Source organism: Phaethon lepturus, unplaced genomic scaffold, assembly GCF_000687285.1.
Source record: "Phaethon lepturus isolate BGI_N335 unplaced genomic scaffold, ASM68728v1 scaffold490, whole genome shotgun sequence".
In the NCBI taxonomy this organism is placed as follows: domain Eukaryota; kingdom Metazoa; phylum Chordata; class Aves; order Phaethontiformes; family Phaethontidae; genus Phaethon; species Phaethon lepturus.
The window spans coordinates 30,010-46,561 of NW_010513777.1; the positions used below are offsets into that span (position 1 = coordinate 30,010).

General features: G+C 41.7%; 1 protein-coding gene across 1 annotated transcript; it reads right to left on the minus strand.

Moving 5' to 3' along the window:
* Window positions 1–7,326: 7,326 nt before the first annotated feature.
* AP5M1 (adaptor-related protein complex 5, mu 1 subunit) lies at window positions 7,327–13,073 on the minus strand (the record flags this gene model as incomplete). Its single annotated transcript, XM_010290854.1, has 7 exons — window positions 7,327–7,502; window positions 8,508–8,604; window positions 8,874–8,989; window positions 9,086–9,171; window positions 9,923–10,062; window positions 10,647–10,874; window positions 12,428–13,073. Coding segments are annotated over 7 exons (1,396 nt in total), but the record flags the coding sequence as incomplete, so codon positions are not given.
* Window positions 13,074–16,552: the final 3,479 nt, after the last annotated feature.

Genomic DNA, 16,552 nt, shown 5'->3' on the forward strand with positions numbered 1-16,552 from the left:
ATAACGGGACCCAACAGGCTGCCATCATTTTCTAGGATCAGCCCTCGGAAGAGATCTAAGCACCGCAGCCTTGTTCAGTGTTTGTTGTGCGGTTGTGGCAATGATTTTAAACCATACGAATTAACCCTGTTTTATGGCAGTTGCTTTTTGCTGTGACTTTTCACAGAGAATTCATTTCTCGAAGAGAGAAGAAGGGCTCTTCCAGGGCTGGAAGGCAACTGCTTTTTAATCTGTGCTACAAAAATTGGGAAAAACAGTGTAAAAAATGTAGATTTCTGGAGAATGCTTTATGCTGTCTCCCTCCCCAGCCTTCCCGGGGTTCGTTTGCAAGCCCTTCCACCTCTCCTACCTTTCAGGCGTATGGAAGGACGTCAAGCTACGTGGTGGACGTCAGGGTTCATAATCAGATTCTGACAATAAATAGAATTTAGCCACTTCTGCACCTAGCCTGCGCCTGACACCATTCATTCTTTCCGAGGGTGCAGTTCATATTCATCGCAAACTCAAAGCATCTTTCAAGTTAAAAAAATGGCAAAGAATGGTTATCAAAGAAAATGAATAAAATCCATATTGAGATAATTTTTTAGAAAATGATTGAAGTTTTAACCCAAGAAAGGACTCTTAGAGTTTCTTATAGCTTAGAATAAGAACATGTCAATCACGATTAAGCTTCTGGAATTGGAATCCCTTTGAAATGCAGCTGTTTCTTCTTTAATTGTGGCAGCGGACTCAAAAGAAAAGAAAGGTCCAGCCTTAAAGATGAGTAAGGAATACAAAATAGCTCAGGATTAGTTGTGGAGTTCAAAGGTCGCTAATTACACTAAGGAGTTCCCAGACACAGGGAAAACATTAAACAGGTCACCTACCAAATGGGAAACAGACTTTGACTTCCAAAAAAAAAAAAAAAAGAATAAGAAAAATAAAAAGATCCTGAAGAGATAGTTTTCTAGAGAAAATCAAAAGCGACCAGCTGATCTCATTGGGAAGAAAATGGGTTGGGTTGGGTTCTTTGCTCTTACGTGTTGCTACAGATGGCATCAGGCTTTCAAAATATTATCTAGAGTTCAACCAGGTTTCTAGGAGGCTCCATGAAAGCAAGGAAGGGAAAGGCGGGCAGGTCTTTCCCTTAAAATAGCTGATTTTTAGTTGCACTGTGAGTTGTGAGTCCTTGACAAATAACTCCATGAGGGTTCAGACCTCCCTATCAGTATTTAGTTTGATTTGTTGAGGATGAGCCTCTAGGCGAATGGGTGCATCTTGGATGGGAAGCCTTTCGGGAGAGCCCTGCAGCCCCTTTGTGGGCAGTGAGGTGAGGTTTGGGGCACGGTGGGCCATCCGCTCCCCTGGAAGCTTGGCTCCTCTGTTTTCCAGCTCTCCTCTGGCCCCATTGACTTGGGATGGACTGGTGGAACTACTGTCCTTCCAGATATCCTGCACATGAAGCAACTCCTTATAGACTAGTACTCAAGTTCCAAGGACGCTGTTTTTTTCTGAAAGCCTCTTGGGAACACGCTGCTAGTTGTCCTGTCTTCTGGAGGGCTGTGGTAAGCAACGACCCTCTGGTCCTTTGGATCTGGGTGTGGGTGGAGAGAGCCAGTGGCGTTATTGCCAGTCTCCTTGCAAGAGAGATAATTTTTAGGATAACAGTTTTAGGAGAACTGAACCTGTTTTCTCTCAGATCCTGCTATGCTGCGTGAATCACCATCTTAATCCTGCAAAAATTGGCAGATTGGTGCATTGAACGGCAAAATGAGATTTGTGGAGGTAATGAAGGAAGATTTTAGATAATTGAGAAGATGCACCTATCCAAGTGGCCTATGCTGGGCCCATACCGGGTCCTACTTGTGCCTAAGGAAATTTTAGGGTTGAAGTCAGTGGGAGTCAGACTGAGAGTTAAAACTCTATTCTCTGTTCCCTGCACCTGAATGACTTGGGGTGGCATGAAGGGAAGGGAGTTTAGAAACAACCCCAGGGTGCCCCTGTGGGATTCCCACTAACAGCCATATGGTGCTATGGAAGCTCTTCCAAGGAAGCTTGCACTTCCCAAACTGTGATCCACAAAATTCTCATCTAACAGCTCCTTCAGGATTGAGGGCTGCAGGGATTTCCTGCCATGGTGCTCTCAGGATGGACACGGCTTCAGGTGGGCTTGGTTTCTCCACCCTAAAAGGTGCTGTTGGTAATAATACCGTGCATTTTGTCCATGATGTCTCTTCGGTAAATTCTTGCTGCAGATAGATACAACGTGGTCCGGGTTCAGATACCAGTCTGAGGACTAAAGAGCCAACAGGTGATGGGACGGCAGAAGGCAATGTGGGAGACAGTGACAGTAAAACAAAGCTTGAAGAACTCCAGCCATGGGAGAGAGGGGGAACAGGACCAAATTTCAGTGTGTTCAGAAAGTTGGAAGGCAGGGCCCTCTGGGCAGTAAGTCAAAGGGACAAGGCTGCCCATGGGAGCGGGTATTTTCTAAAGCGTTGCCATCCTCTAAAGGATGAGAGAACAAGGTAGTAGTGAAGGAGACAGCAAAAGCAGCAAAGGACAAACATGGGCTTACTCACAATCTCTGTTATGGCTTAAAACTCAGCAGGGCTTGTACAAATAAGACAAAGTGTGGCAAATTTCTAGGATAGCGTGAATAAATAGAGGACAATTGCCATTAAATGCTTAATGCCTTGTTGTTTCAATGTTTACTTGTTAACAAATGGCCAAAGTAGTTAACACTGGTAAAAACAGGACAACAATGCAGGGAAGTGCTAAATTATGTAGAAAAAGTAGCTGCTTACAAATTATCTCAAATAACAGGATTTACCTCAAAGTACTTGAGGAACTGGCATATACCATCTTGGTGCTGTCACCAAATGCTTTGGGACCCTGGTGGGAGGAAAGGGCTTCCAGAAAACCGGAAAAGCACCAGATTACTGAGCAGTGGTGAGTAACAGCCAGCACAGATTTGTCAACATCCAACCGCTGTAAGTGGACTAATCCCCTTCTGCGGTGAGAGGAACAGGCCCTGTGAATTTGGCAGGGGGGACACTTGCCGTCTCACGCATGGACACTGGTGATGCTTTTGACTCTGGCTGCCACCACGACTGGCAAGCTCAGCGGTATGGTCGAGGTGTCCGCGGTGGGAGGGTGTTCCCAGGGGCCTGGGAAGCTGTTCTCTAGCAGTGGTTACCAGTGAAGGGAAGGTGGGCTTCCCGGTCCCGTCCTGCTTCTGGCACAGTTCGGGATTTGGGAGGAATGGATGTAAGACACCTGATGAGATGCCTCTCCTCACCATGGCACCTCGGTACAACCCTTTGGACACACTTTGAGGGAGAAGCAGGCTATGCCGTGGGTAGCAAGGGGGTAGGGGTGGAGAACAAGGGACATTTTGGCAAGAAACTCAGGAGCTCTCAGAAACTTCAAGATCCGGACATTTTTCTAGAGCTGGGGGCCATGTGGGTTGGTAAGAGCCGCGGCAGGGCCAGGTACTCCTGCATTTTTGCCCCTTGTGCATTCAGTGATTACACGGGTCCTTCTGGGCACAGCAATGCACTAAGCCACGTACAGGGTCTTTTTGACACTTCCTGTCCCCCTTTTCCTCTGACCCTCCATCGATGGCATCTGTTCTCAGATCCACACCTTTGCACCTGCTTGTGCTGGAATATCTACTTTATTTTTTTTACTTTTTTTTTAACCTGTGACATTAAAACCATCAGGGTTTACATGAAGGCTTCAGCACCTTCAGTAATTACTGCTTCTCGGCCATCGCACCCTCTGCAAACTTCATCGATGCAAATTCCCTATCTCCTTCCACATCTTCCTCAAAATGTTAAATAACACGTTTGGGCTCCAAATAGTTTGATGATGGTTCCCCATTGCCACTGCATTTGGAAATGTCAGCCACGTTTTACTGTTTAATGGACTTTGGATTATTTTAATTTCTTAGAGGTCTGTTACATAAATTCTCTTTCCAACCACAATTAAATGTGCAGTCTCATCTAAAAAGTTTGACGGTATATATTTGCTTTAAATTCATGTTAATTGGCATTGATTACATTACTGTAGAATTTTAGTGAAATGAAGCAAGTTCATTTTATAAATGAAGTGAGGCTTATATTAACTTCTTATTTATACTCATTATTTTATTTGGGAAAAATGTCAGGTCGACAAGCCAGTATTTATTTAAGTCCTTCTCTTTATTCTTTTCAAGGGTTTGCATGTCAGTTTTCTAGCCTTCCGAAATGCAATGCTAAGTCTGGAGAACTCTTTGGCCACCTCTTTTGAAAGTCTCTGTGCAAAGCTATCTGCATAGATCTCACACAGTTGATACTTAGGACAAAATTACAATTATAAGCACTTCAAGCAGCAAGCGTTCTTGGACCAAAAGACTACTCTTATTTTTTCCATTTAACACAAAGTATTTTTAAGCAGTTGATGTATTATCTTCAAAAAACTTGTTGATATTTGAAGAGCTAAAGGAATTCCACTGACACAGGCCTTAATCACCTTTAGAGCCCACCAGAACTACTTTAGATACCACCTCTGCAATGGAGTCCTCAGGCTCACGCGAGCTCTCAATCATATCTTCCTGATTTAGTTTTTGAAGTGTTTTTTCTTCCTCTTAAAACATTTTAAATGGTTGGAGCATGTAGAGAAACAGTCAAATTGTCTGGGGAACTACCAGGGAAGAGAGACACGCACAGAAGGATTTAGTCATTTATGCCTCCTTGAACTCTGGCTTCCATTGTCGTCTTCCCAGTGTCCCTGTTTGCTGCCCAGCCCTGGAGGCACCTGAAACCTCTACACACATCACTCCTTTCTCTCCACGCCTTGTGTTCCACGGGTCATGCCTACAGGTGCCTCAGCTGTGATGGACCTGAGCTGCTAGCTAGTTTACTAAGCTTACTATGTTTACTACTAAGCTCACCTGACTAGTTTACCAGCTTACTAAGATTTATGAAGCATCCATGAGAATGGGCCCTTCCCCTTCTCAAAAGGCAAGCGTAGCCACCAGGCCAGGAGAAGAGCTTCATCTGACTCTTTCTCCACCAGCGTGGGTGTCTCTCAGTTGTTGCACCAGACTGGTGGATTAAGGGCTGTGCCAAGTTAATCAGATCTGTTTTGCTGTCCGACTCGTTCATGGGTTCTTTCCAAAGAACAGTGCATGTGGCATACTCAAGCCTGCAAGAGACTTCAGCCACACTTTGTATAAAAGGCAGACACAGCCTCCTTTCCCCACTTCTCTTGTCCCCGAGCAGGGGCAGAGCACTGCAGAAAGAGCATGCTAGAGTTATAATCCAGAGGTTTATGGAGCAAACCCTTATAATAAATCAGAGCAGGTGATAGCTTGCATGAAGTTGTAGAAAACTGCTCAGGACTAGAAGAGAAACATCACCCACCCACTCCCTCCGTCCAAACCTGCACTTTCACAACCCTCCAGTCCTCAGTACTGCAGGTCTAACCTCGGGAGAGAGAGACACAGGAACAAGAGGAAAACAAAAAGGAACATGCTTTGGCAAGGCCCCCCCGGCTCTTAAACGCAAGGGGATGCTGTGCTGTGAGTTTTGACAGTCCCACTGTTTCATAGTGTTTCTTGGGGAAATGCTGTGAAGAAGAAAAGCTATTCCTCCGCAGTGCTGCTGTGCAGAATAGTCAGCTCCCATCTTTCTCACGGGTAGGTGCAAGGCAAACACTGCTCACCAAAATCCTGCAGTGGGTGCCCAACATACAGAACATGATTTAAACCCTTCCAACTGAGAGACCCTCTCTCCCCATCACCTTGTGGCATCCAGGCACACAGACATCTCTAAAAGGTAGGGGCCGGATTCTGGAGAAAATCTGAAAGGAGGTTGTAGCAAGATGGGTGTTAGCCTCTTCTCCCAAGTAACCAGTGATAGGATGAGAGGAAATGGCCTCAAGTTGTGCCAGGGGAAGTTTTGGATAGGATAGATTGGACTGGAAGATTGGATATTAGGAAAAATTTCTTTACAGAGAGAGTGGTCAAGCATTGGCACAGGCTGCCCAGGGAGGTGGTGGAGTCACCGTCACTGGAGGTGTTCAAAAAAACGTGTAGACATGGCACTTCAGGATATGGTTTAGTGGCCATGGTGGTGTTGGGTTGACGGTTGGACTTGATGACCTTAGAGGGCTTTTCCAGCCTTAATGATTCTATGATCCTATGATTAATTCACCTTTTGCCTGCTAATCAAAAAGGAGACATCACCTGACTGAAAAGGGTCATAGCATAGCTCTGTTTCCCAAGTTTGTAGCGGTTTCAGCTGAACGGCATGTTTCACATGAATTAAGCCACCCTTCAGAACATTCAACCGACCAATTAGATTACTATGTCAATCTAAGCATTTTTTAAGTTGTAGCTTAAAACTTTTCTCCTTATGTAACCACTGTTCTTGTTTAGCACACAGCGTACAGTTAAAGAGGAGTACGGCAGGAGCAGCCGGCATGCTCGCTTATTAAACACCATTCTTCTTTTCTTTTGTGCTGCTCTCCAGGTCCTCTCAGTTTTTCACCAGCCATTCAGAATTTGCTCATTTCCTGACAACTCTCTTAGGGTCCATTTCCTGTGTTCCTGCAGATACCAATTTCTTTCTCAAACTTAGAGGTCTGCCTCTGTAAACTGAGTCCTTTTCCACCTATTTTTCCAGGAAAAACAGCTCAGTGATGTTTTTTGGAACCTCCAGCAAAGTTAGCTGGTTTTGCCTGCTCAGAGGTAGTCCTGTGATTTGAAAAACAGGTTCACACCTCTGGATCCTCACTAATGCAAGCCTTCAGAGCAACACAGTTCACAGGCATGTATGAAAGGGAACTCACAGATTCTGCTGACAGGGGGGCAATGAAGACCCCTGTATCGTCTCCACTTTTAGAAGTGCCACTCATGCCATACTGCCTCTCTTAAAATTCTTGGAAATTATTGACTCATATGTATTCTATAAGCATCTCATGAAAATAACAGAACTCTTACTTTTAAGTGTCCTGTTCACCTGGGGTCTAATCAGATTCTGGTGACTTTATGACAGCAACAAGACACTGAAAACTTTCACATCCCGTGAGCTCTTTTGTTTACAAAACCAGTGAAGTAACTGTGAGTCCTCCCAGAAGACATGCCCAATTGTACCCGTCTATATCTGTATCACTAGGTACTAATTTTGTACCTCTTAATGCTAGAAGGGCAAGTAAAAATGGCCACGGCAAGTACATTTCAAATTATCCTCTCGAAGCTGTTATCCAGGACTAAAGAATTTAAAAGCAACTTATGTTTTTAAGAGAAGTGACTTCTTTTGTTTTTCCTCAACAGAAATTTTTAAGCAAACATACAAAGTACAAGTGCTGGAGAATATTTATTTTCACTGTATCACAACATTGCTCTCATTAGCTGTCTGTTTTGTTTAAATACAAAAATAATTCACAGGCAAATTAGTCAAATACGGTGTTGTACACCATAGGTGCTGGTGCTTTGGAGTTCCAGATGTAGTAATCAGAAGAAATCAGTTCCCGGGCTAAAAAAAAACAAGGCAAGAAAAATAAGCATTACAGGGTGCCTTACAATCAGACATTCCTTCATCCATGTTAGGAGACTACTAATCCATCCTTACTAGTTTACAGAAAAGGTATAATGGCTTCTTTAAATTGTAAGACTCTTATTATTATTTGAAAATTGTTTCTGATAATAAGACATTTGAAGTCTCAGCTTCAATTACCGTTACTAATGTATCAGTCATGAGCTTAAAATTCAAACAGAGGTTAAGTCAAAAGCAGGTGGAAGGCTTGGATTTTGTTCAATGAATATAAATTGCACACTCGATATAAAACATACAGTATGAAAATGTTGCTTTTTTTGTATTACAATTTAGGACTGAATGTGACCTGTGACAAAATTAACAATGTAGATCACAGTTTTCGAAAGACATTTACAGACTTTTGCTAACATGACTGACAGAAGTTGCAACAGATAGACAGCAACAAATAAAAATGCTTCCATTACATGGTACTGCTCAGATTCAATGAGTGCCTACTGTGCTCTCAATTAGTATATTTTTGGTGCAGACTTAGAAATAGTCATGTGTTAACTCAAGAATAAGCAGATTTGGTTTCTGCTTCACAGATTCAGTGTAGAGCCACATCCACCAAAGGATGTTGGTGTGATGCCACTGACAGCAACCGTCTCACCTTGCATGCAGGAGCTGTGTTCTGTGCCCGGGTATGGCTGATCCACATACTGTGTCTCTGACGCAAGTGTCCTAAACAAGGGGCCGGCCTACGGAAAGGCATTCTCTGCCCCCCAGTAAAAGTTCTGTCACTATGCAGAGCATAGTAAAACATCACAGGGTGAAGGGGAGAGAGCCCTCGAGAGATTGACTTTGTAACTGAGTAATAAGAGCTTTCATCCAAAAGGGAGATGCCAGTCCCTACTTCAGGGATGCTTTAAGCATCACAAAAAAATAAAAATACAAAGCAGAGAATTTCTGGGATGTCCCAAGCAAATTACATTTTTAGTAACTCACACGCAGTAATTTTGGGTTTTCCTGGTACAAAGATCTGAATAGAATGCTGGTCCACATAACATCCAGTAAGCGTAAAGTCTGGGATCCTAAAATACAGCTATAGAAAGAGAGGGAAAACACGATCAGATGCGTATTGTCATGCTTGCTGTGCCAACACTGGCAATCTGTGTTACATGCTCTTGGTGTGCAAGTGTACTCTCAAATGGCAGGATGTCAAATCCTGTAAGCAAGAAAAATGAAAACTCCATGCCGAGAACAAAGAGGCTAATAATTATGTCTGATTTAAAATCAACGTATTTTCATAGCCAATTTAAGATAATAAAAAAATGACTACTAAGGCCTCTTTTCACAGAGCGCGTGACTTACTTTTACATAAGCAGTGTTCCCAGTGCAAACATAATCAGTTGGGTGCTCTTTGCCTGCAGTGCCAAAAGACATGGTTCCACTCAGAGAAACTTCCAAAGATTTAGGGAACTTCTGTCCTAAAGCCAGAAACAGCATCTGTAAGAAATTATACAGCTGTGCCTACACTATACAAAACTGACTGGGGGAGGAAGCAGGAGTGCACATCTGCTTACCGATGACCCAAACCAGCAGGCTCTTCTCTCGTGACAAATCCAGTTGGCCATAACTAACTTTGTACTCTAATTGAGTGATTGGGCCCCTACAGTATGACAGGGGAGAAGTAAAACCACTGGAATTAGTATAATTCAGTATTTCTCAACACCTATTTTGTCAAAGAAAGCAACAAAATGCTGAAAGACATTATTTATGTGCATACAGACAAATCATACCTATCTGAGCACACTGCTAATTTATGAAAAGAAATTACAGAGCAGGAAGAAATCACCATGGTCTCAGCCTAGCAATCATAAAAGAGTTGTCGATATTTTATCTTTATTTCACTGAGAGTGTTTTACTAACACTATGATCAGCATCAGCAACTTTGTATCGTTTCATCTTTAAATTTTCATTATAATTATAATGTGACAGTCTAGTCATGGCAGCTGTCAGAGAGGCTTAAATGAAAACTATCGTTTTAATTTTAAATAACTATATTCCTGATAAGCTGATCTGTAGCTAGGATTAGCAGTCTTAAGGAACAGGTAACCCTGGGTTTGAAGCGATCTCAAGACAGTCCACCTGGAGAATTGTGGCAGCGTCTCACATGAAAAAACACCACAGTGAAACAGGATGCGCAACAGAAATATTCAGAACGTTACCAAGTATTCTGGTAGGACTCTGTATTCTGGAAATTACAAGAATTCCAAGGGGACTTCCCGACATTTCCAAGGTCAGTGTCCACTGGTAGTACTCTGATGGAGGATGATCTGTTATATTGACTCCTGACAGGTTATTTTCAGGAAGATCAGAGAGAAATGAAAGAAATTTAGTTAGGATTTCTTTATTCTTACCTGTTGAAAAAAGGTATACGAGCTTCACAGTACTCAAAAGAATTCTTTATGCTTTCATGAAGCTTTAAATGAACTGTTATTTTTAATTGTGATCCCTCTTCAACGAGTTGATAACCTCCCAAAATTGGTGGAACAGGAACCTGGAAAAAACTATATTCATTCTCAAGATAAATTAACACCATCATCATAAGGTCAGTTATATACTGTTTTAATTGCTGAAGTACTTTAAAAAATAAAAACCCATTAATTGCTGACTGGTTTTGAACAGCATATGCCAAACTCTTCAGGCTGCTTGTGTTCGGTAGATTTGTGGTATATGCACTTGACATCTCAGCCTGGATTGATTTTGTCTAATTCAGGTATCTAAGTGGTTTTAAATGAACTGTTTAGCCATGCCAAGCAGTCAAAGGTACTGGCACCTCCTGAACTCCTGACTCAGATGATTCAAGTCCTGAAGTGCCTTTCAAGCAGCTTATTACATAAAAAGCATTTTATCCACCTGAAGGTTTGATGGAGCTCTGAGCAACCTGATCGAGTTGAAGATGTCCCTGCTCACTGCAAGGGGCTTGGACTAGAGGACCTTTAAAGGTCGCTTCCAATCCAAACTATTCTATGATTCGATTCTATGAATTGGACTGAAACTCATTCAGACACACTCGACAACAAAGGTATTTTTATTCCTGTTTGAGGACCGGAAAATAACGAGGGTCAGGGATGTTATTACCTGGGAAGTGTAGTAACACAAGTTGAAGGAATCTGAAGGAGGAATGAAAGGAAATTTGTAAGGTCCATTATACACAGAATCATCCAGTGGCTCAGCACTGCTGGACATTAGCATGGCAGGGTCAATGGAAGTCACGCAATGATGGACCACAATATCTTGGAGCGGAGGACCATTAGTCGGGAGATTCAAACTGAGGGTTACGTTTGGTGCGGATCCCTCTATGTCACACTTGAAAAAATGAAGTCAAGAAGTTATTCTAAAATTTGTCCCTCAAGTCAGAATTCGATGCTAAAAGATCCAATACAAGCCTTAAAAAAACCCAAAACCCACACTAAAAATTTTTGGCTGGCTTCAAACATTATACTTTCAAAACAAAGTCCCTTTCTCATTTCTGTAGCCTTTCCCACAGCAGGGCTACTCATGCAGTCTTAGCTAAATGTCTCTTAATTGACAAGTAGTCTTTAGCAAGAAAACAGCAGATAAGCAAGCCAAGGACTTACTGTATAGCTACATCGTTATGAATGTTACATAAACACACTTGGTGATAGTCTAATTAATTCAGTTACTTTTACAACATCCGCTTAATGGATTCAAGCATGGTATTAATGGCCACTGTGGTCCCACGTCAGCTTTCTCACAGCAACCATGTGCAGCACATCCATTGTCTCGCCCCTGTGTGCCAGCTCAGCAGTGCACAATTACACCAGGGCCTTCTTTTTATGTAAGGACATCCACTCTGCAAGATGACCTAGAAACTTGTCCCTCTGAGAGCAGGAAGCTGTTCACCCACATAATCCCTACCAGCATGGCTGGTGGGAAATAACCTAGTCTTTGGAAGCACAGTACTTAGGTTGGCTTCCTTTGGAGATGAGCATCCACCTCTTGCAAATAATTAAATTACCATGATCCTCTTTATTAGGTCTTTCTCCTCTTAAAACACTGGCAGTTACAAATACAGTGTACTGTGATAATAATAAAGTGTGCTTCCTAAGCATAATTCAGGACAAAGAATGTTAAATACATCAACTACAGAAAGCACAAATTTTGACGTATTATTATTGATCTATTTAGTCAGTATTCCCCAATTTTTAGTATTAAACAATTAAAACCATCGTCACATACAAAACCATTCAAAGTTATTGTACAACCAGTTTCTTTCACCAGATTCTGTATCAACAGTTCTTATGTCAGCCAAAGAAACAGCACTTGTGGATTGAAAATTGTTGTAAAGTAGGATAAAAGATTAAACTTTCATTTGGTAGGAAAATTAATTAAAAATGCTCATGTAAAGACACTTGTAGAAGACTCATTCAGAAATTCTGTTTCTAATCATTGTCTAACACATTGCTTATTGGACATCTGGAAATAAACTTGGTGTTAGAACTACCATTTCTTAGTCTCTATACGCAAAGACTGTATGCAATTATTTCTCCCTATTTCATGTAAAATAAGAAAAATCTGGGAAAATACATACAACGTAGCGGCTGCTGGAAATTTAAGTCCCATAAATAGTTACTGAAAAAATGCATGAAGGATGCAGGAAAAAAACAATAAAGATCAAAGTAAAAACCACTGCTAACGCATCAGTCCAATATGTAATAGTTTGCTACACTTTGAAATATTACAGTATTAGAAATTCCCTGATCACAGGCCAAAGTAAAATGACATGAGTATTTAGTTTCCCAGTGTGCTTGCATGAAAAATACATTGGCCAGACTTGCACATAAAGACTTTTAACGGTTTTTTCCAACCCAAACTATTCTACGATAAAATGCTCTCACCTTGCAATTTACAGCTCCGTAAACTTGCCACATGTCCACCACATCTCTTTTGTCATACTGCATGCACTTCACTTTTTCAGCGATACAGACATTAACCTGAGGTTTGCCTTTGTATGTGTTGGATCTCCAAGCTGGTTGATTCTCATCTGTAGGCATTTCCTGAATGTCATCAAATGAGCTGTTTAAGCTGCGTATGTTTGTGTTTAAGGGGGTGCCAAGTGGACAGGCCTGGATAAGCAAATTTCGAAGCTGACCTATTTTCGCACTCATCTCAGCTTCATTTTTCCGACTTGGAGAGATGTAGTCCACAATGCCTAACAGAAGAGCCAGTCCTTGCGAGAGCCCACTAACGGTAAGGAGGGGTGGCCGTGGCTCCAAGGTCTCCTCAACTAGTGGGAGACACGCATATATCAGACCGGTCTTCTGAAAAGCGAGCACGGGCCAGAGATCCCCTCCTTCGGTGCGAACTGAATATACCGATGAATGATTGATTCGAGTACAAGTATCTCGATGCTCCACAAAAATATGGTCATCTATGAGTCTCAGCTCAAAAAGCAAGGCTTTAAGAAAAGCACTGTCAGATGGTACAGGCACATGCGTTGATCCGTTGAAGGTCTCGGCGCGTATTTCAACAGTGGGATAACGTCTGTGACAATAGAAATAAGAGCGTCTTAGTGCTACTCATCTTTCCCCACCCAAAATATCATACCAACGGAGTCCCTAAAGGCAGAACCATGCAATCCCTTTCTTTTCTGGCTGTCACAGAACGCAAAAGCATTACAAGAATCTTTGGGATATTGATATAATCAAGGATGGGTTTCTCTTAGGTATTTGAGGAACTCCCAAAGGCTGCCCCAGTCCTAAAAGTACCCTTGTGCGAGTGGAAACCAGCAGTGTCTCGATGGAAAGAGCGACAGGATCAGCATATAAATCATTGTCAACAAAACTATTTCACATGTAATTAGGATCCGTTCTAGCCTGTGGATTTTTACTGGAAACTTTGAGCAAATACATTCACTCAATTTTTTAATAAAATGCGAATCTGTCTGTCTACCCTTCCTGCTGGAAGGTACAGGATGTTTAAAGACACTAATGAACCCAAGCATGACTCGCACGAGGGCAGTGAAACTTCAACAGCAAAATACTTCTAAGCAGCAAGATACTACTCTCTTTTATTTATGAGACAGTATAATGGAAGTAACTTATATACAGGTTTTTTGTTGCTGTTCTGAGCCTACACAACGGATCTGTAGCAGTTGCTTTAATTGATTAACAAGATTAACTAAAAATCTTCTCAGTATTATAAATATTTCACTGTACATAAGTCAAATTTTTCCAGCAAGAGCTGCATGGTTTTGGGGGTGAGAGAAATGCATTCCACACTGCAAGTGCAATATATGTGACTTAAAGCTTTTATGACTGTTTAATAATTTCTTTTTCTTCTCTTTTTTTACATTTAAGGTGTAATCATAATGTCACAGAGACACAAGGTTTTGTAAACTTTAAAATTGCTATGTTGCATCAACATATGTATTTAGTTCCAAATTTCCTAGAGGTAAAGTTTGAGAAAAATCATACTAGCTGTTTAATGCTACATCTGGGATTTTTTTCTTCTGAAGCAGTATTATTTTTTAAAGGAGAGAGGGATGAATTTCTTCTCAAGCTAACCTAAATCTATCAAGAGGAACTGAAGACTTGTCTTTTAATAACTAGCCAAGAAAAGAAAAAATTATTACTTCGACTAATGCACTGGTTTTCATCTTTTTTTGGAACTACAGACTCCCCTGAGTCTTCCTTACATTAAGTTTGATAACAGGCTAGCTTCTACATTGCCTTTTGTGCATTCCCTTAGTAGTTATCCACAGACCCTCAAAGTGCATGTCACAGGTTACGCACCAGGCAACTGGTTAAATCACTTTCTGAATTATCTTGTAGCAGATCTGTTCTCAGGCTGCATATTTGTTTTCACTAAGAGCCATGCTTACACACAAACATGGGAGAAAAAATGCACAGATATATAAATGTCTTCATTTATTCTCCTTTTTAGGCCATCTTTTTAAGGACACATTGACAGCCTGTTTCTTAAATTGCCATGGAACTTGAAATCCCAGCGATGTGGTACTTTGTTTTATCTATGACCTCCATATGTAACGCTCCCCTCCTGCTCCTGAACGCTTGCATGGTTCTTATCCTGTTGCCTCTAAGTCCCACCTACACCATCTTTTCTTAACTGAGTAGCAAAGTCTTTTGCTGGAGGCAGCTACACTTCCTCAAGCTTATTTTCAGTGACTGCACTTTTTGGTTTGATTCTTAATCAGGCATCTAGAGGGTTTTTTTTTTCAGTAAGGAAAAAGCAAGCATAGGCAGAGAGAAGCCAGAGCTACAAGATCCGTAAACAGGATAGAGATGACAGTAAAACACCTCCCTGCAGTCTTGCATCTATTTTGAAGAGCAAAGAAACAGAGGGGGTTTGCAGCTCAAAAATTTACAAGGACCTCCAGAGCAAGGTTGCTGATAAGAGGCTACATGTAACCTTGGTAAGCATTTCTTATTTTTGGTCAATGTTTCCAAAACAAAGAGGCGGTATTTCAGTCTAGTTTTTGTCTTACTTATGTCCCAATCTGTCTGTTCCATTTGCTGAAGCTGTCCCAACACCACAGCAATCTTCTCCTCCCACTGAATATTCCCAGCTTTAGCCGAGTCATTAGACGATTAGTTACCCCTTCAGATCTCAGTTTTTCAGTATTCCCTTCTGGAAAGTGATGAAAACTTACAAAGATGAAAGTTTCCAGGGATGAATGAGCTTTGGTGATTCAAGAGAGAGACCATACTAGTTGCCTGAATTAAGTTATGATCAGCTCAAAAAAAGTGGAATGCTTTGATGTCCCAGATGTCTTCTCTGAGGTTAAAGATCAGGGCTCACGTATCTCCAGCTGAGTGCGTAAGTCCCGAAACCAACAGTTTCCATGTGATCCGGCATTCTTTATATTGTCTGTGTGCTTTGTTGAATTTAAGGTCAGTTAGGAGGATAAACTTGGGGTTTCCATAGCCCTATTATTTCCTCTAGGAACTTGAAAGATCTAAGTCTGGAAATCACTTGAAGTATCAAGTATAGTTTGCCCTTTTCAAAGGAGTGCTATTTCTTGTCTCTGATGCTTACGGTGTGACAAGTTACTTCACATCTCCCTGTCACCAGCCCCCCGCCCGCCTTCCTCCGTGGTGATTACACTCTCAGATTTTTTGGGACAAGGCTTTCTTTTTCTCTGTGTTTGTAGAGGGGAGGCCTCACCTCTAGTCTTGTAGGTAATACAAGGACCGTAATACTAATCCTAAAACAATCAGAGGAATGTCCAATGTAGAGATCTGTCTGCACCTGAAGATGGAAGATAGTTTACTTGCTCCCCCCCAGGTTCTCTCTTCAGTTTTACTGAATTCTGCCTAGGACTGTAGGTCACGTCTCTTTATCCAGGTCTCAGTATTTTTCCTCTCATTCTTTGGAATTGAGTCCTCTGAAATCACAGAGACTACATAGAAATGGCAACAAAATTTGCCAGACCAACAAAAGCAGCCTGCCTAGCTCGAAGTCTTTCTTGAAACTCTGTAAGTCTTCTGAATAAAAAGTCCTCTTTTGGTTCACTAACTTAAAAAAACTTGTCTTTGTATGCAAAAATGAAAATGAAATGGAAAGGTAAGTTTCTGCCTGAAAATAGTGTACTTTTTATATGGTTACAGAAAAATACGAAGAGAATATAAGCAAAATATAAGTAAAATACATGCTTTCTACTTTGCCCGTTTTGTTCATCTGACAGTATTTCATCATTTGTCCTTTTGCCACGCAAGGACAGAGAAGAGCTAGGTAAAATCTTTACAGCAACTAACAGAAAGAGGAACAAAGGAAAAAAATAAGTCATGTGCGAAATGCAGAAGCAGTAGAAAAAACAGATTTAGGCGGTTGTAAAAAGCACAGTATCTGAACCTATATATTTTCCAAATCGGGTTCAGAAACGTACAGTGGCCAGCGGCGCTCTGACGAGCGAAGGGATCTACGAGGCATCGGACAATTCTGGTATTTCTGCATCTTGCTCCGGGCCCCCGGCGCCCCCCCCGCGAGCGCCCGCGCCCTCG